The 27,076-nt window shown below is 42.1% G+C and overlaps 1 protein-coding gene across 2 annotated transcripts; it reads left to right on the forward strand.

Moving 5' to 3' along the window:
- Positions 1 to 10,100: 10,100 nt before the first annotated feature.
- LOC120037546 lies at positions 10,101 to 22,044 on the forward strand. 2 transcript variants are annotated; one of them, XM_038983577.1, is made up of 3 exons: positions 10,120 to 10,179; positions 11,677 to 11,751; positions 20,413 to 22,044. In XM_038983577.1, exon 3 carries the CDS (start codon positions 20,472 to 20,474, stop codon positions 21,393 to 21,395), a length of 924 nt encoding a protein of 307 aa, XP_038839505.1. In that variant the 5' UTR covers positions 10,120 to 10,179; positions 11,677 to 11,751; positions 20,413 to 20,471; the 3' UTR covers positions 21,396 to 22,044. The 2 variants fall into 2 exon arrangements, with proteins under 2 accessions (XP_038839504.1, XP_038839505.1); XM_038983576.1 differs by lacking the exon at positions 11,677 to 11,751 and having other exon boundaries at positions 10,101 to 10,179.
- Positions 22,045 to 27,076: the final 5,032 nt, after the last annotated feature.

Consider the following 27,076-nt stretch of genomic DNA (forward strand, 5'->3'; position numbering starts at 1 on the left):
AATCACCCTGGTCATAATCATCCTGGTTGTAACCCTGGTCATAATCACCCTGGTTGTAACCCTGGTCATAATCACCCTGACTGTAACCCTGGTCATAATCACCCTGACTGTAACCCTGGTCATAATCACCCTGACTAACCCTGGTCATAATCACCCTGGTTGTAACCCTGGTCATAATCAACCCTGATCATAATCTCCCTGGCTGTAACCCTGGTCATAATCTCCCTGGCTGTAACCCTGGTCATAATCAACCCTGGTCATAATCACCCTGACTGTAACCCTGGTCATAATCACCCTGGTTGTAACCCTGGTCATAATCACACCTGGTTGTAACCCTGGTCATAATCACCCTGGTCATAATCACCCTGGTTGTAACCCTGGTCATAATCACACCTGGTTGTAACCCTGGTCATAATCACCCTGGTCATAATCTCCCTGGCTGTAACCCTGGTCATAATCAACCCTGGTCATAATCACCCTGGCTATAACCCTGGTCATAATCACCCTGGTTGTAACCCTGGTCATAATCAACCCTGGTCATAATCACCCTGGCTGTAACCCTGGTCATAATCACCCTGACTGTAACCCTGGTCATAATCACCCTGACTGTAACCCTGGTCATAATCACCCTGGTCATAATCACCCTGGCTGTAACCCTGGTCATAATCAACCCTGGTCATAATCACCCTGGCTGTAACCCTGGTCATAATCACCCTGGCTATAACCCTGGTCATAATCACCCTGACTGTAACCCTGGTCATAATCACCCTGACTGTAACCCTGGTCATAATCACCCTGGCTGTAACCCTGGTCATAATCAACCCTGGTCAGAATCACCCTGGCTACAACCCTGGTCATAATCAACCCTGGTCAGAATCACCCTGGCTACAACCCTGGTCATAATCACCCTGGCTATAACCCTGGTCATAATCACCCTGGCTGTAACCCTGGTCATAATCACCCTGGCTGTAACCCTGGTCATAATCACCCTGGCTGTAACCCTGGTCATAATCACCCTGGCTGTAACCCTGGTCATAATCAACCCTGGTTGTAACCCTGGTCATAATCAACCCTGGTTGTAACCCTGGTCATAATCAACCCTGGTTGTAACCCTGGTCATAATCAACCCTGGTTGTAACCCTGGTCATAATCAACCCTGGTTGTAACCCTGGTCATAATCAACCCTGGTTGTAACCCTGGTCATAATCACCCTGGTCATAATCACCCTGGTCATAATCACCCTGGCTGTAACCCGAATGTTATTATTCATGTTGCTTTTTGAGGTTTTGATAGGTGGAAGTTTGGCCGTATTACTTTGGGTTGACTTGGGATTCAACATCAGTTTCTGTGTTATTGATTTGAAGACGGTCCTCGAAGGTGCAGGTGAAATGATGGGGTACAGCGGCACGTTGTGAAATGATGGGGTACAGCGGCACGTTATGAAATGATGGGGTACAGCGGCACGTTGTGAAATGATGGGGTACAGCGGCACGTTATGAAATGATGGGGTACAAACGGCACGTTGTGAAATGATGGGGTACAAACAGCACGTTGTGAAATGATGGGGTACAAACAGCACGTTGTGAAATGATGGGGTACAGCGGCACGTTATGAAATGATGGGGTACAGCGGCACGTTATGAAATGATGGGGTACAAACAGCACGCTGTGAAATGATGGGGTACAAACAGCACGTTGTGAAATGATGGGGTACAAACAGCACGTTGTGAAATGATGGGGTACAAACAGCACGCTGTGAAATGATGGGGTACAAACAGCACGCTGTGAAATGATGGGGTACAAACAGCACGTTGTGAAATGATGGGGTACAAACAGCACGCTGTGAAATGATGGGGTACAAACAGCACGCTGTGAAATCTTCCACCCTCCTTTTATTTAACTAAACAACGTTTTCAAAGTTTTGGTCGGTTTTAAATCCAAGACGCATTATAGCGTAGGTCACTACACAGCCTTTTTAAAGGCATCTTCCACCCTTCACTGAGAACGCTTTCAGCGCTCTGCATGGCGGTTCAAATGCAAATGGCTTTATAAAAGTGCGTTGCACTATAACGCACCTTGGATTGAGTCCACGATTTGGTACCTGCCTTTTTATAAATTGAAGTTGATCACTTAAGAAATACTGTGTTGAGTTTACACCCCCCTTTACCCTCAGAACAGCCTCAATTCGTCGGGTCATGGACTCTACAAGGTGTTGAAAGCGTTCCACAGGGATGCTGGCCCGTGTTGACTCCAATGCTTCCCACAGTTGTGTCAAGTTGGCTGGATGTCCTTTGGGTGGAGGACCATTCTTGAAACTTGAGCATGAAAAACCAGGCAGCATTGCAGTTTTTGACACAAACCGGTGCGTCTGGCCAGGGCTGTGGCAGTCATGATATTCTGTCAGCTGGTTATTGTCAAGCAAAAGACTGCCTGTCTCACGGTAATTGACATTAACATGTTAGCCTGGTTAGCCTCATAGCCTGGTTCCTCTCTAGGTTTCTTCCTAGGTTTTGGCCTTTCTAGGGAGTTTTTCCTAGCCACCGTGCTGCTACACCTGCATTCTAGCTGTTTGGGGTTTTAGGCTGGGTTTCTGTACAGCACTTCGAGATATTATCTGATGTACGAAGGGCTATATAAAATAAAATTGATTGATTGATTGATTGATTTTCTCCAGGCCTCCATTCAAGCTGATTCACGTTTGGATCATCTACATGTTAAAGTACAATAAATCACCTGATTAAACACCATCACAATAAACTCATTTATTTTAGGTCTAAAGAAACACTATATGAAGAAAATATATTTCAGGAGATCAGAATATGAGTTGGCCTACTATGTTATCTGGCTATGCTCCATGCTATAGTCTGTAGGCTTGTTCATTTAGCAGACAAGATATGTTTATAAATCCTGTACCATTATTTTATATTGTAAGTGTTTTACGTGATCAACTTTTTGTGCAATTGGTATACTGACAGCAGGAATGTCCACCAGAGCTGTTGCCAGAGAATTGAATGTTAATTTCTTTGCCATAAGCTGCCTCCATCGTTTTAGAGAATTTGGCAGTACGTCCAACCGGCCTTACAACCGCGGACCAGCCCAGGACCTCCACATCTGGCTTCTTCACATGCAGGATCGTCTGAGAACAGCCACCCAGACAGCTGATGAAACAGAGACCAGCCACCCAGACAACTGAAACAATTTCTGCCTGTAATAAAGCCCTTTTGTGAGGAAAAACTCATTCTGATTGACTGGGCCTTGTTCCCAAGTGGATTGGCCTATGCCCTCCCAGGCCCACCCATGGCTGCACCCCTGCCCAGTCATGTAAAATCCATAGACAAGGGCCTATATTTTTTATTTCAGTTGACTGATTTCCTGATATGAACTGTAAATCAGTCAAATTGTTGCGTGTATATTTTTGTTCAGTATATTACTGAACACCTTTCTGCCCATCCACTTAGCATATCCAATGTACTGACGTTAGAAGCGAGAGAAGATAAGGAAAGAGGTTTTTAATTAGCTAGAGAACATCGAATTAACTTTTTCAAAACTATTGAAGGTTACTATACGCCTAGTTATCACGTTTCACAATGGATTTATTAATTACACTAAGGTAAGATGTGTTTTTAATTCTGGTGCGGCTCTACACACTCAAGCTTGTTAGCTAGCTCACACTGTTGCTTAGCAACTTCCTCCCGATTCGGCCCAAACTTACCCGCCGGTGCCTCACGATCAGCTAGCTATTCACTGGCGCAAGTGGGGACATTTCAGGCTGAGGAGTAAGTAAGTGCTACAGTCACTACTCCGATGTACTCAACAGTGCCCCCCAGCTGTAGAACCAGGTCACTGCGACACTGTGAAGGACTTCAAATCAAACGTTATTAGTCATGTGCGCTGAATACAACAGGTGTAGTAGACCTTACAGTGAAATGCTGAATACAACAGGTGTAGTAGACCTCACAGTGAAATGCTGAATACAACAGGTGTAGTAGACCTTACAGTGAAATGCTGAATACAACAGGTGTAGTAGACCTCACAGTGAAATGCTGAATACAACAGGTGTAGTAGACCTTACAGTGAAATGCTGAATACAACAGGTGTAGTAGACCTCACAGTGAAATGCTGAATACAACAGGTGTAGTAGACCTCACAGTGAAATGCTGAATACAACAGGTGTAGTAGACCTTACAGTGAAATGCTGAATACAACAGGTGTAGTAGACCTTACAGTGAAATGCTGAATACAACAGGTGTAGTAGACCTCACAGTGAAATGCTGAATACAACAGGTGTAGTAGACCTTACAGTGAAATGCTGAATACAACAGGTGTAGTAGACCTCACAGTGAAATGCTGAATACAACAGGTGTAGTAGACCTTACAGTGAAATGCTGAATACAACAGGTGTAGTAGACCTTACAGTGAAATGCTGAATACAACAGGTGTAGTAGACCTCACAGTGAAATGCTGAATACAACAGGTGTACTAGACCTTACAGTGAAATGCTGAATACAACAGGTGTAGTAGACCTTACAGTGAAATGCTGAATACAACAGGTGTAGTAGACCTCACAGTGAAATGCTGAATACAACAGGTGTAGTAGACCTCACAGTGAAATGCTGAATACAACAGGTGTAGTAGACCTCACAGTGAAATGCTGAATACAACAGGTGTAGTAGACCTCACAGTGAAATGCTGAATACAACAGGTGTAGTAGACCTTACCGTGAAATGCTGAATACAACAGGTGTAGACCTTACAGTGAAATGCTGAATACAACAGGTGTAGACCTTACAGTGAAATGCTGAATACAACAGGTGTAGTAGACCTTACAGTGAAATGCTGAATACAACAGGTGTAGTAGACCTCACAGTGAAATGCTGAATACAACAGGTGTAGTAGACCTCACAGTGAAATGCTGAATACAACAGGTGTAGTAGACCTTACAGTGAAATGCTGAATACAACAGGTGTAGTAGACCTCACAGTGAAATGCTGAATACAACAGGTGTAGTAGACCTCACAGTGAAATGCTGAATACAACAGGTGTAGTAGACCTTACAGTGAAATGCTGAATACAACAGGTGTAGACCTTACAGTGAAATGCTGAATACAACAGGTGTAGACCTCACAGTGAAATGCTGAATAAAACAGGTGTAGTAGACCTCACAGTGAAATGCTGAATACAACAGGTGTAGTAGACCTCACAGTGAAATGCTGAATACAACAGGTGTAGTAGACCTCACAGTGAAATGCTGAATACAACAGGTGTAGTAGACCTTACAGTGAAATGCTGAATACAACAGGTGTAGTAGACCTTACAGTGAAATGCTGAATACAACAGGTGTAGTAGACCTTACAGTGAAATGCTGAATACAACAGGTGTAGTAGACCTTACAGTGAAATACTGAATACAACAGGTGTAGTAGACCTCACAGTGAAATGCTGAATACAACAGGTGTAGTAGACCTTACAGTGAAATGCTGAATACAACAGGTGTAGTAGACCTTACAGTGAAATGCCGAATACAACAGGTGTAGTAGACCTTATAGTGAAATGCTGAATACAACAGGTGTAGTAGACCTTACAGTGAAATGCTGAATACAACAGGTGTAGTAGACCTTACAGTGAAATGCTGAATACAACAGGTGTAGTAGACCTCACAGTGAAATGCTGAATACAACAGGTGTAGTAGACCTTACAGTGAAATGCTGAATACAACAGGTGTAGTAGACCTCACAGTGAAATGCTGAATACAACAGGTGTAGTAGACCTTACAGTGAAATGCTGAATACAACAGGTGTAGTAGACCTTACAGTGAAATGCTGAATACAACAGGTGTAGTAGACCTCACAGTGAAATGCTGAATACAACAGGTGTACTAGACCTTACAGTGAAATGCTGAATACAACAGGTGTAGTAGACCTTACAGTGAAATGCTGAATACAACAGGTGTAGTAGACCTCACAGTGAAATGCTGAATACAACAGGTGTAGTAGACCTCACAGTGAAATGCTGAATACAACAGGTGTAGTAGACCTCACAGTGAAATGCTGAATACAACAGGTGTAGTAGACCTCACAGTGAAATGCTGAATACAACAGGTGTAGTAGACCTTACCGTGAAATGCTGAATACAACAGGTGTAGACCTTACAGTGAAATGCTGAATACAACAGGTGTAGACCTTACAGTGAAATGCTGAATACAACAGGTGTAGTAGACCTTACAGTGAAATGCTGAATACAACAGGTGTAGTAGACCTCACAGTGAAATGCTGAATACAACAGGTGTAGTAGACCTCACAGTGAAATGCTGAATACAACAGGTGTAGTAGACCTTACAGTGAAATGCTGAATACAACAGGTGTAGTAGACCTCACAGTGAAATGCTGAATACAACAGGTGTAGTAGACCTCACAGTGAAATGCTGAATACAACAGGTGTAGTAGACCTTACAGTGAAATGCTGAATACAACAGGTGTAGACCTTACAGTGAAATGCTGAATACAACAGGTGTAGACCTCACAGTGAAATGCTGAATAAAACAGGTGTAGTAGACCTCACAGTGAAATGCTGAATACAACAGGTGTAGTAGACCTCACAGTGAAATGCTGAATACAACAGGTGTAGTAGACCTCACAGTGAAATGCTGAATACAACAGGTGTAGTAGACCTTACAGTGAAATGCTGAATACAACAGGTGTAGTAGACCTTACAGTGAAATGCTGAATACAACAGGTGTAGTAGACCTTACAGTGAAATGCTGAATACAACAGGTGTAGTAGACCTTACAGTGAAATACTGAATACAACAGGTGTAGTAGACCTCACAGTGAAATGCTGAATACAACAGGTGTAGTAGACCTTACAGTGAAATGCTGAATACAACAGGTGTAGTAGACCTTACAGTGAAATGCCGAATACAACAGGTGTAGTAGACCTTATAGTGAAATGCTGAATACAACAGGTGTAGTAGACCTTACAGTGAAATGCTGAATACAACAGGTGTAGTAGACCTTACAGTGAAATGCTGAATACAACAGGTGTAGTAGACCTCACAGTGAAATGCTGAATACAACAGGTGTAGTAGACCTTACAGTGAAATGCTGAATACAACAGGTGTAGTAGACCTTACAGTGAAATGCTGAATACAACAGGTGTAGTAGACCTCACAGTGAAATGCTGAATACAACAGGTGTAGTAGACCTCACAGTGAAATGCTGAATACAACAGGTGTAGTAGACCTTACAGTGAAATGCTGAATACAACAGGTGTAGACCTCACAGTGAAATGCTGAATAAAACAGGTGTAGTAGACCTCACAGTGAAATGCTGAATACAACAGGTGTAGTAGACCTCACAGTGAAATGCTGAATACAACAGGTGTAGTAGACCTCACAGTGAAATGCTGAATACAACAGGTGTAGTAGACCTTACAGTGAAATGCTGAATACTACAGGTGTAGTAGACCTCACAGTGAAATGCTGAATACAACAGGTGTAGTAGACCTTACAGTGAAATGCTGAATACAACAGGTGTAGACCTTACAGTGAAATGCTGAATACAACAGGTGTAGACCTCACAGTGAAATGCTGAATACAACAGGTGTAGTAGACCTCACAGTGAAATGCTGAATACAACAGGTGTAGTAGACCTTACTGTGAAATGCTGAATACAACAGGTGTAGTAGACCTTACTGTGAAATGCTGAATACAACAGGTGTAGTAGACCTTACTGTGAAATGCTGAATACAACAGGTGTAGTAGACCTCACAGTGAAATGCTGAATACAACAGGTGTAGTAGACCTCACAGTGTAATGCTGAATACAACAGGTGTAGTAGACCTTACCGTGAAATGCTGAATACAACAGGTGTAGTAGACCTTACCGTGAAATGCTGAATACAACAGGTGTAGTAGACCTTACCGTGAAATGCTGAATACAACAGGTGTAGTAGACCTTACAGTGAAATGCTGAATACAACAGGTGTAGTAGACCTTACCGTGAAATGCTGAATACAACAGGTGTAGTAGACCTTACCGTGAAATGCTGAATACAACAGGTGTAGACCTTACCGTGAAATGCTGAATACAACAGGTGTAGTAGACCTTACAGTGAAATGCTGAATACAACAGGTGTAGTAGACCTCACAGTGAAATGCTGAATACAACAGGTGTAGTAGACCTCACAGTGAAATGCTGAATACAACAGGTGTAGTAGACCTTACAGTGAAATGCTGAATACAACAGGTGTAGTAGACCTTACAGTGAAATGCTGAATACAACAGGTGTAGTAGACCTCACAGTGAAATGCTGAATACAACAGGTGTAGTAGACCTCACAGTGAAATGCTGAATACAACAGGTGTAGTAGACCTCACAGTGAAATGCTGAATACAACAGGTGTAGTAGACCTTACAGTGAAATGCTGAATACAACAGGTGTAGTAGACCTCACAGTGAAATGCTGAATACAACAGGTGTAGTAGACCTCACAGTGAAATGCTGAATACAACAGGTGTAGTAGACCTTACAGTGAAATGCTGAATACAACAGGTGTAGTAGACCTTACAGTGAAATGCTGAATTACAAGCCCTTAACCAAAAATGCAGTTCAAGAAATACATTGAAGAAAATATTTACCAAATAACGTAAAGCAAAAAAAAAATATATATAAAATAAAGTAACACAAGAAAATGGCATAATAATAATGAGGCTATATGCAGGGGGTATCGGTACCGAGCCAATGTGCGGCGGTACAGGTTAGAGGTCATTTGTAAAGTGACTGCATAGATAATATACAGTGAGTAGCAGTGGGGGGGTGTCAATGTAAGTAGTCCAGGTGGCCATTTGATTAATTGTTCAGAGGTCTTATGGCTTCGGGGTAGAGGTTGTTAAGGAGCCTTTTGTTCTAGACTTGGTGCTCCGGTACCATGCGGTAGCAGAGAGAACATTCTATGACTTGGGTGACTGGAGTCTTTGACCATTGTTTGGGTCTTCCTCTGACACCGCCTAGTATAGAGGTCCTGGATGTCAGGAAGCTTGGACCCAGTGATGTACTTGCTCAGCATCTGACGCACTACCCTGTGTATCGCCTTACAGTCAGATGCCGAGCTAGTGCCATACCAGGCGGTGATGCAACCACTGCTTGCATCACGATTTGGCCCAGACCTGGCACAATCCTGGGACCTCTGCTTTGCTAGCACACATGACTGCCCTTCTGAAACGTCTAACCAGTTGGTGTATTTCGAAAAGCTAGCTATACACTGGCGCAAGTGGGGACATTTCAGGCTGAGAAGTTTCACACATCCCCATGTGCAACACTAGCTCAAAGGATATTGAACGTTCCCTCATAGAAGCCTCTCCTCCTAGGTATAATTCTGTGGACCTAATTCAGATAATGCTTGTAATAAAATGCTTAGCGCTTCAAGCTTGCTCCTCAACCCTCTCTCGCTCTCTACCCACCTGTACAATTTCTGTCACATCTTGCACCATTAGCTACACTTCTCTGTCCATCATGCATGTAAACAACTAGCTTGCCTGCTCCATCCGCACTGATTGGTGAAGTCATATAATGAACTAAAGTTAAAAATTGGTTGATTTCACAGGTTAAAAAAGGAACAGAAAGGAACAATATAAACCGTTACTTTTTGGGGGGGTTAGATCCGGTTCATGACTTTATTTTGCTGGTCAGAAACACTGGAACAGAACAAACAAATACTGGTTCTGTTCAAAACGAAACGATTGGGCAATAATTTCGGTTCCAACCCTGCGCTGGCCATGTTGTCACAGACGCTATAATGGCACAGATACAAAGATTAGTCCTCTATCTATCTCTATGGCCTGTTGTGCACTCGCGTATCTGCCGTCTCATTGGCTAGAATAGTCCCACCTGATCTCGCCTCCTCCCGCCTGCCTTACATCTTTGTGTGTTGCCATTGTTAGAGTGGTCACTCGAATATCTTGTCAATATAATAGACAATCTTTGACCGAACTAAAAAAGCGGACTTTTACGGAACGGGTGAACGTTCATAAAACGCCCCTTCTTCCTTATATGGGTGTTCATTCCACCCTGTTTCCTTTTTTTTATTATCCCCGCCTCTTTTCACTGAGTCAATTCGCACCATTGCAGCCATTTTAATCTAGACTTCAGTTGCCACTGGACCGAATGATGCTTGCTTAAAACCGTTGAAAGGTAAGGTTTTATTTAGATTAGAATGTTTGCGTCTCTTGGTCGCTGTCATGTTTCATCTAATGACATTTCCCTCAAATTCTGGGCTCAAATTTAGCGTTGAACGCAGAGAAAACGTAAGGAAACACCAAATCGCATAGCAAACTGTGTTGCTTGATAACTGAGAGGGAAGTGTGTGGTAACGTTATTCTACTAGTGACCCGGCTGTCGCTAGCTAGTTTTGTGTGAAGTCTAATTTACGTCGTATTACTGAGATTTAATTTTAAAATACATTTTATTTTCTTTGTTTGTAGGTTATTGTAAACCCCTTTCTGTTCTTACTAAGTTTATTTGGTCATATTTACATTTAATATAAAACTAGATAGTTTTGGGATGGCAGTTACTAAAGGTTTTCATATCCACTCATGGGGTGGGGGGGGAATGTGTTCCTCCATACCACAAGGGGCGCTACCACCAGTGTTGGGGTTGCTATGTGTAACGCAAAACTAAACAAACTACATACAAAAAGTAACATTTCGCTACGCAAAATGGCAATAATCCAGTGTAGTTGTTTAGCAAAAATACAGAAATGTGAGCAACTTCTCAATTCGTAACTCGCACAGAATTACGAAAGATCACCAATTTGCGTAGATTGTGTTCTTGCGTATGGTATAAATAACACTTTAGGACTACTTTCCATCAAAAGTAACTTGTTATATCACTGAAAAATGATCAATATTTAGATCTCACTGTTCAACTGTTGTGGGGGTGAGCTACAACTGCATCACCATAGAGGCTAAATGTGTAGTTGGTGTTTCGTAGTCTCTGTTTAGCACTAGTGTGCTCACATTATAGCCTACTACCTTTAACAAGGCATCGCCTAGATCTCTATGGAACAGCATGTGAAACAGTTGGTTGGCAGCCTATTCAGCACAGTGAAGATTTTCCCTCCCTTGATTGAATATTGCATAGTCAAGACGCTTTTTGAAGACCATGTTATTGACCAAAGTGATACGGTAGCTAGTAAAAAATTGTTTAGGCGTGGCTGCTAACTGTTAATAAATATAGCTAACTAGCTTAATTTTGGATTGTCATTTGAGAGGTCTGTTTTCATATACTCATGAAAATGTAGTTCTCTCACATTTTAAGCCTTTTTAAAGTAAAACTAGACTGAAGGCCAATTATTAACTGAGAAGGGAATTTACCATAACACATTTTCACTGCACTTGACATTCGGGCTGTCAGGTAAATTTATATTTGTATACCCAATGATTATTGATGAAGACCATCATTAAAATAACCCAAAAAATAAATGTATATTTTTAAATTATCTTCAAGTCCACAAACTTGACCCAAAAGCAGCATATAAAAGTAAGCCTGGTCAACATCAGGAGAGATGGGAGGAGGAGGAAGTACAGTTTTAGTATTTTGTGTTGTGGAACAAACAGCTGATTGAAGGCTTGGCATTTTTGTATTTTTTTTAATATGAAAACGTAATAACTTTGTTGCTCCTTATTTCAGCTTGTTGTACTGACTCTTCGGTTGCCTAGGCAAAGTTCCCCCTCCTCCCTGCAGCACATGCAATCAGGAGCGGAGGTGAGGAGAATTAGTCTTTAAAAAATATATATACGAATGTTTAGTCTGTTTTGCTATTGGAATGATTATAATGGGGGGCCGTGGTCATTTGGATAACCAATGAAGTCAACAAAAATTCCAAGACCGTCACAGCCCCACTTTGCGGTATACCATATTTTACTACACCGAGTATACAGTGCCTTGAGAAAGTATTCATCCCCCTTGGCATGTTTCCTATTTTGTTGCCTTACAACTTGGAATTAAAATAGATTTTTGGGGGGTTTATCATTTGATTTACACAACATGCCTATCACTTTGAAGATGCACAGTATTTTTTTGTGTGTGAAACAAACAAGAAATAAGACACAAAAACAGAGCTTGAGTGTGCATAACTATTCACCCCCCCCCAAAGTCAATAGTTTGTAGAGCCACCTTTTGCAGCAATTACAGCTGCAAGTCTCTTGGGGTATGTCTCTATAAGCTTGGCACATCTAGCCACTGGGATTTTTGCCCATTCTTTAAGGCAAAACTGCTCCAGCTCCTTGAAGTTGGATGGGTTCCTGCTTGTGTACAGCAATCTTTAAGTCATACCACAGATTCTCAATTTGATTGAGGTCTGGGCTTTGACTCGGCCATTCCAAGACATGTAAATGTTTCCCCTTAAACCACTCGAGTGTTGCTTTAGCAGTAAGCTTAGGGTCATTGTCTTGCTGGAAGGTGAACCTCTGTCCCAGTCTCAAATCTCTGGAAGACTGACAGGTTTCCCTCAAGAATTTCCCTGTATATAGCGCCATCCATCATTCCTTCAATTCTGACCAGTTTCCCAGTCCCTGCCTATGAAAAACATCCCCACAACATGATGCTGCCACCACCATGCTTCACTGTTGGGATGGTGTTCTCGGCATAATGAGAGGAGTTGGGTCTGTGCCAGACATAGTGTTTTCCTTGATGGCCAAAAAGCTACATTTTAGTCTCATCTGACCAGAGTACCTTCTTCCATATGTTTGGGGAGATTCCCACATGCCTTTTGGCGAACACCAAAACACGTTTGCTTATTTTTTTCTTTAATCAATGGCTTTTTTCTGGCCACTCTTCCGTAAAGCGTAAAGCCCAGCTCTATGGTGCTGCTTACATGGTGGTGCCCCTTGCTTAGTGGTGTTGCAGACCCTGGGGCCTTTCTGAACAGGTGTGTGTATATATACTGATATCATGTGACACTTAGATTGCACACAGGTGGACTTTAACTAATTATGTGACTTCTGAAGGTAATTGGTTGCACCAGATCTTATTTAAGGGCTTCATAGCAAAGGGGGTGAATACATATGCATGCACCATTTTTCCATTTGTAATTTTTTGGAATTGTTTGAAACAAGTTTTTTCATTTCACCAATTTGGACTATTTTATGTATGTCCATTACATGAAATCCAAATAAAAATCAATTTAAATTACAGGTTATAATGCAACAAAAATAGGAAAAATGCCAAGGGGGATGAATACTTTTGCAAGGCACTGTACCAAACATTAGGAACACCTTGAGTTGCACCCCCTCTTTTTGCCCTCAGAACAGACTTAATTCGTCAGGGCATGGACTCGACAAGGTGTCAAAAGTGTTCGACAGGGATGTTAGGCCATGTTGACTCCAATGCTTCACACAGTTGTCTAGTTGGCTGGGAGGGCGCCGTAATGATATAAATCATTTAGCCAACTGAAAACAGTCCTTTTACCAGATGAACTAATGACAGGAGCAGTTGATTGTTATTAAAGAGAGTCCAGACATGTTAGTTTAAAACACTTTCTGAATGGCCGTATAAAACAGACAACCCCCCCGCCCAAGAGCAAATATTTATCCTTGTTGTTTCTACTGAGCTCGACGGGCCCGACACTTGAGTTAAGTCGCTCTGGATAAGAGCGTCTGCTAAATGACTTAAATGTAAATGTAAATGTTAGGGCTGGGTAGGGATTGTTTTCTCATCATTAACTAGGGTAGGGATCGGGGATCACTGAATTTAACACATTTAGGGTTAGCAGTATCCAGATTGTCATACCTTTTTTTTTTATACTGACCTCGTGCCGTACTTGGTAATACCGGCACTGAACTCAAGGGGAGACATTTTCTAACCCCATGTACATGTAAAATCCCATAGAGAATGCTAACAATAGCTAACAAACACATTGCAAACATTCTTATACAGTCTGACCGAAGCTATTTGCAGAACAGACATCCCAGCTCAAAGTTATACAAGTAACTAAAAAATGCTACACAGTTTGCTGCATAAATATTAGACAGCAAGACTCTGGATCCAGGAGGGGATTTTCTCTACTTTTAACCTTTCATTGCTACCCATCCCGGATCCGGGAGCATCCTCATCAAAAAAGCTGACTAGCATAGCCTAGCCTAACGTGACAGGGATATCATATAATATAATTTTCATGAAATCACAAGTCCAATACAGCAAATGAAAGATAAACATCTTATGAATCCAGCCATCATTTCCGATTTTTAAAATGTTTTACAGCGTAAACACTATGTATTTCTATTAGCTAACCACAATAGTAAAAGACTCAACCGCATATTTTCACAATTTTTCTACTGCATAGGTAGCTATCACAAAACCGACCAAATAGAGATATAATTAGTCACTAACCAAGAAACAACTTCATCAGATGACAGTCTTATAACATGTTATACAATAAATTTATATGTTTTGTTCGAAAATGTGCATATTTGAGGTATAAATCATAGTTTTACATTGCAGCTACCATCAAAAATATCACCAAAGCAGCCAGAATAATTAGAGAGCAATGTGAAATACCTAAATACTCATCATAAAACATTTATGAAAAATACACGGTGTACAGTAAATGAAAGATAAACATCTTGTGAATCCAGCCAATATTTCCGTTTTTTTTTTTAAGTGTTTTACAGCGAAAACACAATATAGCATTATATTAGCTTACCACAATAGCTAAACACACAAATGCATTTATTAGCAGCAAAAGGTAGCGATCGCAAAAACCAGCAAAAGATATAAAATGAATCACTAACCTTGACCAACTTCATCAGATGACAGTCTTATAACATCAGGTTATACAATACACTTATGTTTTGTTCGAAAATGTGCATATTTAGAGCTGCAAACCGTGGTTATACATTGTGAATATGTAGCATCGATTCACCAAATTGTCCGGAGCTATTTTGGACACTCACCTAATCTAACCAAAGAACTCATCATAAACTTTACTAAAAAATACATGTTGGACAGCAAATGAAAGATACACTAGTTCTTAATGCAACCGCCGTGTTAGATTTTTAAAAATAACTTTACCATAACAAACAGCTTACGTTATAGCGAGACAGCGCCCGCAAAAAGGGCGGATAATAGGACTCAACATTTTCCACAGAAATATGAAATAACATCATAAATTGTTCTTTTGCTGAGCTTCCATCAGAATCTTGTACAAGGAGTCCTAGGTCCAGAATAAATCGTTGTTTGGTTTTAGAATGTCCTTCTCTCCTGTCGAATTCGCTCCACAAGGCTAGCCAATGTTGATGACGTTCCCAATTTCTCTCGACGCAGAGAACGGAAAACTCCAAAAGTCCCATTAAACGTTGAATAAACTGATGAAACTCGGTTGAAAAAACCTACTTTATGATGTTTTTCTAATATGTATCAAATAAAAACAAAGCCGGAGATATTAGCCGTGTATACCGAACGCTTATCATAAGACAATATGGAGGAGCTTCCCGCGCCTAGGTAGAGAAAGGAAATTCAGGACACGTCATTCCAAGAGCTCTTGTTCGACCTCAGATCAAGCTAGACACCCCATTCCACCTTCCACTGCCTGTTGACGTCTAGTGGAAGGCGTATGCAGTGCATGCATATCCATAAATATAAGGCAATTCAATAGGCAGGCCCTGGAACAGAGCATCGTTTTCAGATTTTTCACTTCCTGTCTGGAAGTTTGCTGCAAAATGAGTTCTGTTTTACTCACAGGTATAATTCAAACAGTTTTAGAAACTTGAAAGTGTTTTCTATCCAATAGTAATAATAATATGCATATTGTACGATCTAGAATAGAGTACGAGGCAGTTTAATTTGGGCACGATTTTTTCCAAAGTGGAAACAGCGCCCCCATATTGACAAGAAGTTAAATAGTTTATTCCATTATCTACACACAATACCCCATAATGACAAAGTAAAAACAGGTTTGTAGAAATGTTTGCTAATTTCAACAACAAAAAATATCACATTTGCATAAGTATTCAGACCCTTTAATCAGTACTTTGTTGAAGCACCTTTGGCAGCGATTACAGCCTCAAGTCTTCTTGGGTATGACGCTACAAGCTTGGCACACCTGTATTTGGGGAGTTTCTCTCATTCTTCTCTGCAGATCCTCTCAAGCTCTGTCAGGTTGGATGGGGAGCGTCGCTGCACAGCTATTTTCGGGTCTCTCCAGAGATGTTAGATCGGGTTCAAGTCCGGGGTCTGGCTGGGCCACTCATTGACATTCAGAGACTTGTCCCGAAGCCACTCCTGCGTTGTCTTGGCTGTGTGCTTAGGGTCGTTGTTCTGTTGGAAGGTGAACCTTCACCCCAGTCTGAGGTCCTGAGCGCTCTGGAGAAGGTTTTAATCAAGGATCTCTCTGTGCTTTGCTCCGTTCATCTTACCCTCGATCCTGAGTAGCCTCCCAGTCCCTGCCGCTGAAAACATCCCAACAGCATGATGCTGCAACCACCATGCCTCACCGTAGGGATGGTGCCAGGTTTCCTCCAGATGTGACGCTTGGCATTCAGGCCAAAGAGTTCAATCTTGGTTTCATCAGACTAGAGAATCTTGTTTCTCATAGTCTGAGAGTCTTTAGGTGCCTTTTGGCAAACTCCAAGCTGGCTGTCATGTGCCTTTTTTACTGAGGAATGGCTTTCGTCTGGTCACTCTACCATAAAGGCCTGATTGGTGGAGTGCTGCAGAGATGGTTGTCCTTCTGGAAGTTTCTCCCATCTCCACAAACCATCGGATTCTTGGTCACCTCCCTGACCAAGGCCCTTCTCCTCCGGTTGCTCAGTTTGGCCGGGCAGCTCTAGGAAGAGTCTTGGTGTTTCCAAACTACTAACATTTCAGAATGATGGCGGTCACTGTTTACTTGGAGACCTTGAATGCTGCAGAAATGTTTTGGTACCCTTCCCCAGATCTGTGCCTCGACACAATCCTGTCTCGGGGGTCTACAGACAATTCTTTGACCTCATGGCTTTGTTTTTGCTTTGCTATCTTTTTTTTAAATCTTTTTTTTTAACATTTGTGGAAATTTCTTCAGCTGTTTTGGCTTGGTCATTAGGGGGTGTTGTGTGTTGATTGAATTTTTAAAAATCCTCAGCAATCATTTTTAGAACAAAATGTGGAAAAAGTCAAGGGGGTCTGAATACTTTCTGAAGGCACTGTGTATCTGTATTTATAGTACCAGTCAACATTTTGGACACCTACTCATTCAAGGGTTTTTCTTTATGAAGACATCAAAACTATGAAATAACACATATGGAATCATGTAGTAACAAAAAGTGTTAAACAAATAAAAATATATTTGAGGTTCTTCAAAGTAGCCACCCTTTGTCTTGTTGACAGCTTTGCACACTTGGCATTCTCTCAACCTGCTTCACCTGGAAGGCTTTTCCAACAGTCTTGAAGGAGTTCCCATATATGCGGAGCACTTGTTGGCTGCTTGTCCCTTCACTCTGCGATCCAACTCATCCCAAACCATCTCAATTGGGTTGAGGTCGGGTGCTTGTGGAGGCCAGGTCATCTGATGCAGCACTCCATCACTCTCCTTCTTGGTCTACAGCACTCCATCACTCTCAGTCTTGGTCATATAGCCCTTACACAGCTTGGAGGTGTGTTGGGTCATTGTCCTGTTGGAAAAATAAATGATAGTCCCACTCGCTCCAGAATGCTGTGGTAGTGATGCTTGTTAAGTGTGCCTTGAATTCTAATTAATTAACTGACAGTGTCACCAGCAAAGCACCATCACACCACCACCTCCATGCTTCATGGTGGGAACCACACATGCGGAGATCATCTGTTCACCTACTCTGCGTCTCACAAAGACATGGCCAAAAATCTCCAATTTTAGAATCATCACAAAGGACAGATTTCCACCGGTCTAATGTCCATTGCTCGTGTTTCTTGGCCCAAGCAAGTCTCTTCTTATTGGTGTCCTTTAGTAGGGGTTTCTTTGCAGCAATTTGACCATGAAGGCCTGATTCACGCAGTCTCCTCTGAACAGTTGATGTTGATGTGTCTGTTACTTGCATTTATTTTGGCTGCAATTTCTGTGGCTGGTAACTCTAATGAACTGATCCTCAATAGCAGAGGTAACTCTGGGTCTTCCTTTCCTGTGGCGGTCCTCATGAGAGCCAGTTTCATCATACCGCTTGATGGTTTTTGCGACTGCACTTGAAGAAACGTTCAAAGTTCTTGAAATGTTCCGGGTTGACTGACCTTCATGTCTTAAAGTAATGATGGACTGTTTCTCTTTGCTTATTTGAGCTTTGCCATAATATGGACTTGATCTTTTACCAAATAGAGCTATCTTCTGAATACCACCCCTACCATGTCACAACACAACTGATTGGCTCAAACGCGTTAACCTCTCTGGGGTAGGTGGGACGCAATCGTCCCACCTGGCCAGGGAAAATACAGAGCGCCATATTCAAATAAAATGATATAAAAATATAACTTTCATTAAATCATACATGTAAGATACCAAATTAAAGCTACACTCGTTGTGAATCCAGCCAACATGTCAGATTTCAAAAAGGCTTTTCGGCGAAAGCATAAGATGCTATTATCTGATGATGGCACAACAGTAAACAAAGAGTAGCATATTTCAACACTGCAGGCACAACACAAAACACAGAAATAAAAATATAATTCATGCCTTACCTTTGACGAAATTCTTTTGTTGGCACTCCAATATGTCCCATAAACATCACAAATTGTCCTTTTGTTCGATTAACTTCCGTCGATATATATCCAAAATGTCAATTTATTTGGACCGTTTCATCCAGAAAAACACAGCTTCCAACTTGCGCAATGTCACTACAAAATATATCAAAAGTTACATGTAAACTTTACCAAAACATTTCAAACTACTTTTGTAATACAATGTTAGGTATTTTTAAACGTTAATAATCGATCAATTTGAAGACGGGATGATCTGTGTTCAATACAAAAAGAAAACAAACTGACGCAACTTTTTTGGTAATGTGCCTCTCAAACAATTTACTTCAAGTGATCCTCCTTTACGATGGCCGTACTTCTTCATTACACAAAGGAATAACCTCAACCAATTTCCAAAGACTGGTGACATCCAGTGGAAGCGGTAGGAACTGCAAACAAGTCCCTTAGAAATCTGGTGTCCCAATAAACTCATTGAAAGACAGTGACCTCCAAAAAAATAAAAATTCTGAATGGTTTGTCCTCGGAGTTTTGCCTGCTACATAAGTTCTGTTATTCTCACAGACATGATTCAAACAGAAAACAGTCTGAAGTTTCTAAAACTATCAAAATCTACTAATAATATGCATATCTTATATTCTGGGGATGAGTAGAAGGAAGTTGAAATTGGGCACGCTATTTATCCAAAAGTGAAAATGCTGCCCCCTACCCCGAAGAAGGAAAGAAATTCCACAAATTAAATTAACAAGGCACACCTGCCAAATTATATGCATTCCAGGTATCTGGTCGAGAGAATGTCAAGAGTGTGCAAAGCTATCAAGGCAAAAGGGTGGCTACTTTGAAGAATGTCAAATATAAAATATATATTGATTTAACACATTGTTTTTTGTCAGGCAGGTCTGGAGTATTTTCCACTTGCCTGAAGATTATGATCACTTGCCTGTAAATGATTATGATTAGCTATTTACATGCAGAAATGCCATATACAATATTGCCTGCCTTTCACCTACATGTAGGGGAGGAACCAGAAAGAACAGTTCTGGATGCTTGGTATTTTGGTTGACTGTTGGGAAATAAAATCAGAGCAAGCTCAACCTGTCTGTCTTTCACTTACAATATGGGGGAACCAGAGAGACAAGCTTTAGGCTACTGTAAATCTTTGCAGTTTGGTTGTTTTCACACCCCCCCCCCCCCCCCCACCTCTATTTTTTAAATATCACCTGCCAAATAGGGCAACCTCAGAGCAGGCTCAACTAGCATGACTGCTCAGTTTACTTTCCTCAGGCAATAAGGCAACCCTTTGTGTCAATCCCTGTCTGAAATGTTATATCAACTTGCTAATTGGTTGCATTTTTGAGAATGTTAAGTACTCATTGGTAACTGAATACAAACCTTGAATCGAGTACTTGTGCCCATCCCTACTAGCTAAACAATTAAGTTATTTACGGCTAGTTAGCTATAGCACCTCTCTTTGCAAGCAAACTGAAAAGCCGTCTCCGCTTATGTTTAGCCTTTCCAAGTGTGACAGTATAGCTATTTCCTACATGTTTGTGCAGATAGTCACATTGCTTCTTCTTTTGCAATGGGAATAAGTGCTTGAAATCAGTCCCAACCCATAGAAGTGATCCCAATAGGTACCCTTTCCAGCCTACAGCAGTAAGCATGCATTTGTTTTTAGTTTGTCTTCTTGATTTATTTATTGGAAACTTCTACTCTCAATTCTCTCAACAGGGTGAAAAGCAAGACAGACTTCGGGAGCTCTCAAACATTTTTACCTCAAGGCAGATGTCATGAATTACACAGACCCGGTTGTGGAGAAGGCCGTCAACTCCTGGTCCAGAATCGCCTCGGCTGGACAGACTGTCCTTCTAGAGGCATTACAGATCCTCAACCCCATGTCAAAGGATCTCTCAGACACCGAGGAACTAGTAACCTTTCTCCAAGGGCTTAAAGAAGAAGGCCACAAGCCCACAGTTCTGCGAAGTAAAGATGTTTATGGATATAGATCGTGTACAGCCAAAACACTATCAGAAGAGATGTACTGCACAGACATGGCTAGCAAGGGCTCAAGGACAGGCAAGAAGAGGGGAAGGAAGAAGAAGAAGAAGAAGGAGTCTAACAAGTACGCATCGTGGACTACTAGTGCATCAGAATCTCACAAGGGATCGGTCTTTCCCAGACCTCCTGTTATGACCATTGATCCTCAATGTCTGAAACTAACAAACATTACAGGTTTGACGAGAAGACACACCGCGAAACTACAGATTCACTCTCAACTTCCAACACTTTCAGGGATACCGTTGCTGCCTTCGCAGAACACGGGTAGAACACCGAAAGCAGCGGCAATGGTCGGTCAAAGGTATCATCCCTCCTGTCCGGAATGGAACGGAGCCCTTATCGGAGACTCCGCCCCGGTGATGTATCAAAACGGCCGAGGAGTTTACAACTACGAGATTGACGTGTCAAACCACAGACGGTCCTGGAGGGACGACCAGTCTCTGTGGGCGATGAACGATCAGGAGGAGTGTCGTCTGGATGAGAACAGCCTGCGGTGGAAGGTGGTCAAAGTGGACGACTGCATCACGGTGGAGGAACTGAGGAGGAAGGCCCAGAGGATCCTGCAGGTGAACCTGTCCCCTGTGATACAGATACGTCCGCTATATGAACCTGTAGCGGAATACCAGCGTGATAGCTCCAGTGACTTCTTGGTTTAGCCTAGCTAGCTTAGCAACAAGGCTCGACTGTGGTCTGACTTTTTTACTGTTGACGCCAGAAGGGAACATCATGTCGGCATCGTCTGACCACAGTAAAGTACTTTTTTTTTGTATTGTGCAGCGACGGGATGATGGCATGAATCTAACGTGTCAACAGGACTGAAGAAACTGACGTGTCACAGAAGTTACACACGGAGGTGCTTGGAAGACACTCCATAGACATTACAGTGCAGAATGGTGCTCAGTAGCTGTTTAGTTTTTTTTACTAGCTTCTGTTTTGTACCTCGAGGATGGACTGATAGATTTGGTAAACAGTGTCACTGTAGGATCATTTTTCTAGCAAGAACAAAAATGAAATGTTTACCCTATTTGGTCTAGCCTACACGACAGTTTGCAGATTTCGGGTCACCTGAAATTAATGTGCAAGACTTATCTTGATTTAGCTCTTCCTGTTGTCACGGACTCATTTGATTTGCCATTTTTATCTACTTTTGTGTAGTCTAGACTGTTTTCATTGAGTTTCAACTTTGACGGCCTCAAATGTATTCTGTGTTTGCTGAATGTAAGCACTTGAATCGTAACAAATCCATTGCAGGACTAAGTTAAAATGGCCTTATTCTTTTTACCTAAAATAAATAGTATTTTTGTAGTGGCTTTTTTTAAAAATATAATTATTTTCTCTCTGGGTAAAGCATTTAATAGCATCATCAACCACCCTCTTCATCTTTGAAGTATTTTATTGAACCTGAATTGCAAGAACTATTCCAGACTTTTGAAAATGGCAACACGAACGGATATTAGTTTTAGATCGGACGCTAACTTTGCATCGCCGCTAACTGGGAACCAGCTAAAATCTGTCCGTTTGTGAAGAAGTTGCCACAACGTGTTTTTGTGATCTATCTTTCATCATTAGTGTAGTTGAATGGTTTGGGATACGCTGCTCCCATGACTTATCTTAAGTTTGACAATTGAACATGTATCGTCAGTCAAGGGTAGCCTGCTTCACACGGACTGTGTCCCAAATGGAACCCAATTCCCTTTATAGGGAACTACTTTAGAAAAGAGCCCTATTCCCTATATAGTGCACTACTTTAGACCAGAGCCCTATTCCCTATATAGTGCACTACTTTAGACCAGAGCCCTATTCCCTTTATAGGGCACTACTTTAGACCAGAGCCCTATTCTCTATATAGTGCACTACTTTAGACCAGAGCCCTATTCCCTATATAGTGCACTACTTTAGACCAGAGCCCTATTCCCTTTATAGGGCACTACTTTTGACCAGAGCCCTATTCCCTTTATAGGGCACTACTTTTGACCTGGGTCCCATAGGGTTCTGGTCAAATGTAATGCACTTAATAGCGAATAGGGTGTGTTTTGGGACACAGTCATTGTGGTTTAGCCTCTTAGTGCTTTGTTTTTATTGGCTTGCTGCGTCTTCATCCGGCCTCACTCAGGATTTAATTGGCGCCTCGTGTTGACATTTTCACCATCCCAGAAGTTGCAGGACAAAAGTACAGTCAAATTCAGGAGTGGGTTAAGTTTTTCTTTTTGTTAGGTTAGGGGAAAGTGAAGTGTTCAAATGTTTTGAATCATGTTGTGGCCCAAAAATCAGGGCCTTAAGTTGATCCTTTGTTGCCATATGTTGAAAATATTGTAAATGTTACTGAATGGTTGTGTTCAGGCCAGGGACCAAACAGTCATTGCGATTGCCAAAGTTTTTCTTAGAGAAAATTACAGCAGATTACTATGGCTGTAAAATACGTTTTTTTTTTCTTTCCAGCCAATCTTAATTTCAATGTACCGGTATAAAATGACTAAGTTAAGTTGCCATGTTATTTTGAACTAGGGTATGTATATATGCACAATAGGTCATGGATTTTATACAACACTTATTTGCAGCAAATACAATTTTCACGGGATCTTTAAAGCCTAATTTATACCTCATGCAAGTATGCAACGCAAGAACGTAAGTGACTACTCAAAATGGCAATCCTGCATAGTTTCGAGTTAAACAAATATGTGCAGCTCTGCAATTTGTATGTACGCAGAATGGCCATTTTGCTTAAATAATTGTGTTATTTGCGTTGCACTCGCGTCTTGTATAGATAAGTACTCTTGTCACAAGACACAGTGCTAAATTTTTTGCAGGTTCCATGTGTCTCCATGTGTCTCACAGATGTGTCTGATTTGTTGCAGTTGGTTGAAATTTGCTGAACAAAACTGTACAGTGTGTGTTGGATAATTTTCAGAATTTGCTCAATAAAATGAATCTAAAAAAGGCATTTGAATGAGGTTTCCAAAGGTGTGGCGTCTACTTCTCCACGGGTGGGGGGCGTCTACTTCTCCACGGATGGGGGGGGGGCGTCTACTTCTCCACGGATGGGGGGGGGCGTCTACTTCTCCACGGATGGGGGGGGGGGCGTCTACTTCTCCACAGATGGGGGGGGGGGGGCGTCTACTTCTCCGCGGGTGGGGGGGCGTCTACTTCTCCGCGGGTGGGGGGGGGCGTCTACTTCTCCGCGGGTGGGGGTGGGGGGGGGGGGGGGGGGCGTCTACTTCTCCGCGGGTGGGGGGGGCGTCTACTTCTCCGCGGGTGGTGGGGGGCGTCTACTTCTCCACGGGTGTTCTACATACCATCAATACTTGACTTCCTTTCAGACTTGCTTGGTCAAGTATATCATTGGTGAAATACTGGAGCTGCACTTGATTTAGTTTGTCCAATGACACCAACAGTGGTGTGAAAGTACTGTACTATTTATAGTAACTTTAACTACACTATATTCCATTTTATTTAACCAGGTGTATGTATATATATATATATATGTTGAGCAGAAGTGCAAAAGCTCGCTTGATCTTGATTATTTATATATATATATATATATATAAATAACCCTAAACAGTCCTATACAGGACCTCTGGCGTTCACCTACCGTCAACCAATCATGTGAATGCTCAGTCCTCCGCATTGTTAAAGATGTGGAGAGGCGTAAAGCGTTGCGGTATAATTCATAGAGCCTGCGTGCATACGGAGGCTCCGCGTTTTGCGTCACATCATCCATCTGGTGCCTCCGACCACATTTTCAGATTGTTTATTTATTTATTTATTTATTTCACCTTTATTTAACCAGGTAGGCCAGTTGAGAACAAGTTCTCATTTACAACTGCGACCTGGACAAGATAAAGCAAAGCAGTGCAACACAAACAACACAGAGTTACACATAGGATACACAAACATACAGTCAATAATACAATAGAAAAACCTGTATACAGTGTGTGCAAATGGAGTAAGGAGGTAAGGCAATAAATAGGACAATAGTGGCAAAGTAATCACAATTTAGCAATTGACACTGGAGTGATAGATGTGCAGATGAGGATGTGCAAGTAGAAATACTGGTGTGCAAAAGAGCAGAAAAAAATATGAGGTAGGTAGTTGGTTGGATGGGCTATTTACAGATTGACTATGTACAGCTGCAGTGATCTGTAAGCTGCTCTGATAGCTGATGCTTAATGTTAGTGAAGGAGATAAGTCTCCAACTTCGGTGATTTATTTTTATTTTATAAATTGTTTTGTAATTAGTTCCAGTCATTGGCAGCTGAGAACTGGAAGGAAAGGCAGCCAAATGAGGTGTTGGCTTTGGGGGTGGCCAGTGAAATATACCTGCTTGAGCGCGTGCTACGGGTGGGTGTTGCTATGGTGACCAGTGAGCTGAGATAAGGCGGGGCTTTACCTAGCAAAGACTTATAGATGACCAGGAGCCAGTGGGTTTGGTGACGAATATGAAGCGAGGGCCAGCCAACAAGAGCATACAGGTTGCAGTGGTGGGTAGTATTGGGGCTTTGGTGACAAAATGGATGGCACTGTGATAGACTGCATCCTATTTGTTGAGTAGAGTGTTGGAGGCTATTCTGTAAATGACATCCCCGAAGTCAAGGATCGGTAGGATGGTCAGTTTTACGAGGGTATGTTTGGCAGCGTGAGTGAAGGATGCTTTGGTTGCAAAATAGGAAGCGGATTCTAGATTTAATGTTGTATTGGAGATGCTTAATGTGAGTCTGGAAGGAGAGTTTATAGTCTAACCAGACACCTAGGTATTTATAGTTGTCCACATATTCTAAGTCAGAACCGTCCAGAGTAGTGATGCTAGTCGGGCGGGCAGGCATTTAAGAGCAGTTGGAGGCCATGGAAGGAGTGTTGTATGGCGTTGAAGCTAGTTTTGGAGGTTTGTTAACAGTTTCCAAAGAAGGGCCAGAAGTATACAGAATGGTGTCGTCTGCATAGAGGTGGATCAAAGAATCACCCGCAGCAAGAGCAACATCCTTGATGTATACAGAGAAAAGTGTCAGCCCGAGAATTGAACCCTGTGGCAGCCACAGAGAGACTGCCAGAGGTCTGGACAACAGGCCCTCTGATTTGACACACTGAACTCTGTCTGAGAAGTAGTTGGTGAACCAGGCGAGGCAGTCATTTGAGAAACCAAGGCTGTTGAGTCTGACGATAACAATGTGGTGATTGACAGAGTCGAAAGCCTTGGCCAGGTCGATGAAGACAGCTGCACAGTACTGTCTTTTATCGATGGCGGTTATGATATCATTTAGGACCTTGAGCGTGGCTGAGGTGCACCCGTGACGAGCTCGGTGACCAGATTGCATAGCGGAGAAGGTACGGTGGGATTCGAAATGGTCGGTGATTTGTTTGTTAACCTGTTTGGGATAGGGGGCAGCATTTTCACTTTTGGATGAAAAGCATGCCCAGAGTAAACTGCCTCCTACTCAGTCCCAGATGCCAATATATGCATATTATTAGTAGTATTGGATAGAAAACACTGAAGTTTCTAAAACTGTTTGAATGATGTCTGTGAGTATAACAGAACTCATATGGCAGGCAAAAACCTGAGATAAAAATCCAAACAGGAAGTGGGAAATCTGAGGTTTGTAGTTTTTAAACTCAGCCCCATTGAATATACAGTGGGATATGGGTAATGCTGCACTTCCAAAGGCTTCCACTAGATGTCAACAGTCTAGAACGTTGTTTCGGGCTTCTACTGTGAAGTGGGACCGAATGAAAGCTGTTAGACTAAGGGGTCTGGCAGCAGCCTCGTTCTAAGTCACGCGCATGAGAGGTTGCTCTCGTTCCATGGCATTTCTACAGACCAATGGAATTCTCCGGTTGGGACATTATTGAACATTTATGATAAAAACATCCTAAAGATTGATTCTATACATCGTTTGATTTGTTTCTACGACCAGTAATATAACTTTTTGGAATTTTCGTCCGACATTTCCGCTGGATTTGCCCGCGCCTCGTGAGTTTCGATTTGTTTACTAAACGCCCTAACAAAAGGAGGAATTTGGACATAAATGATGGACTTTATGGAAGAAATCAAACATTTATTGTGTAAATGGGATTCCTGGAAGTGCATTTGTAACAGTGTAACTTTACGTCCGTCCCCTCGCCCTGACCCGGGCGCGAACCAGGGACCCTCTGCACACATCAACAACAGTCACCCACGAAGCATCGTTACCCATCGCTCCACAAAAGCAGCGGCCCTTGCACAGTAAGGGGAAACAATACTTCAAGGTCTCAAAGCGAGTGACGTAACCGATTGAAACGCTATTAGCGCGCACCACCGCTAACTAGCTAGCCATTTCACATTCGTTACACATTCTGAAGAAGATCA

The sequence above is a fragment of the Salvelinus namaycush genome, unplaced genomic scaffold (genome assembly GCF_016432855.1).
Source record: "Salvelinus namaycush isolate Seneca unplaced genomic scaffold, SaNama_1.0 Scaffold176, whole genome shotgun sequence".
Lineage (NCBI taxonomy): Eukaryota > Metazoa > Chordata > Actinopteri > Salmoniformes > Salmonidae > Salvelinus > Salvelinus namaycush.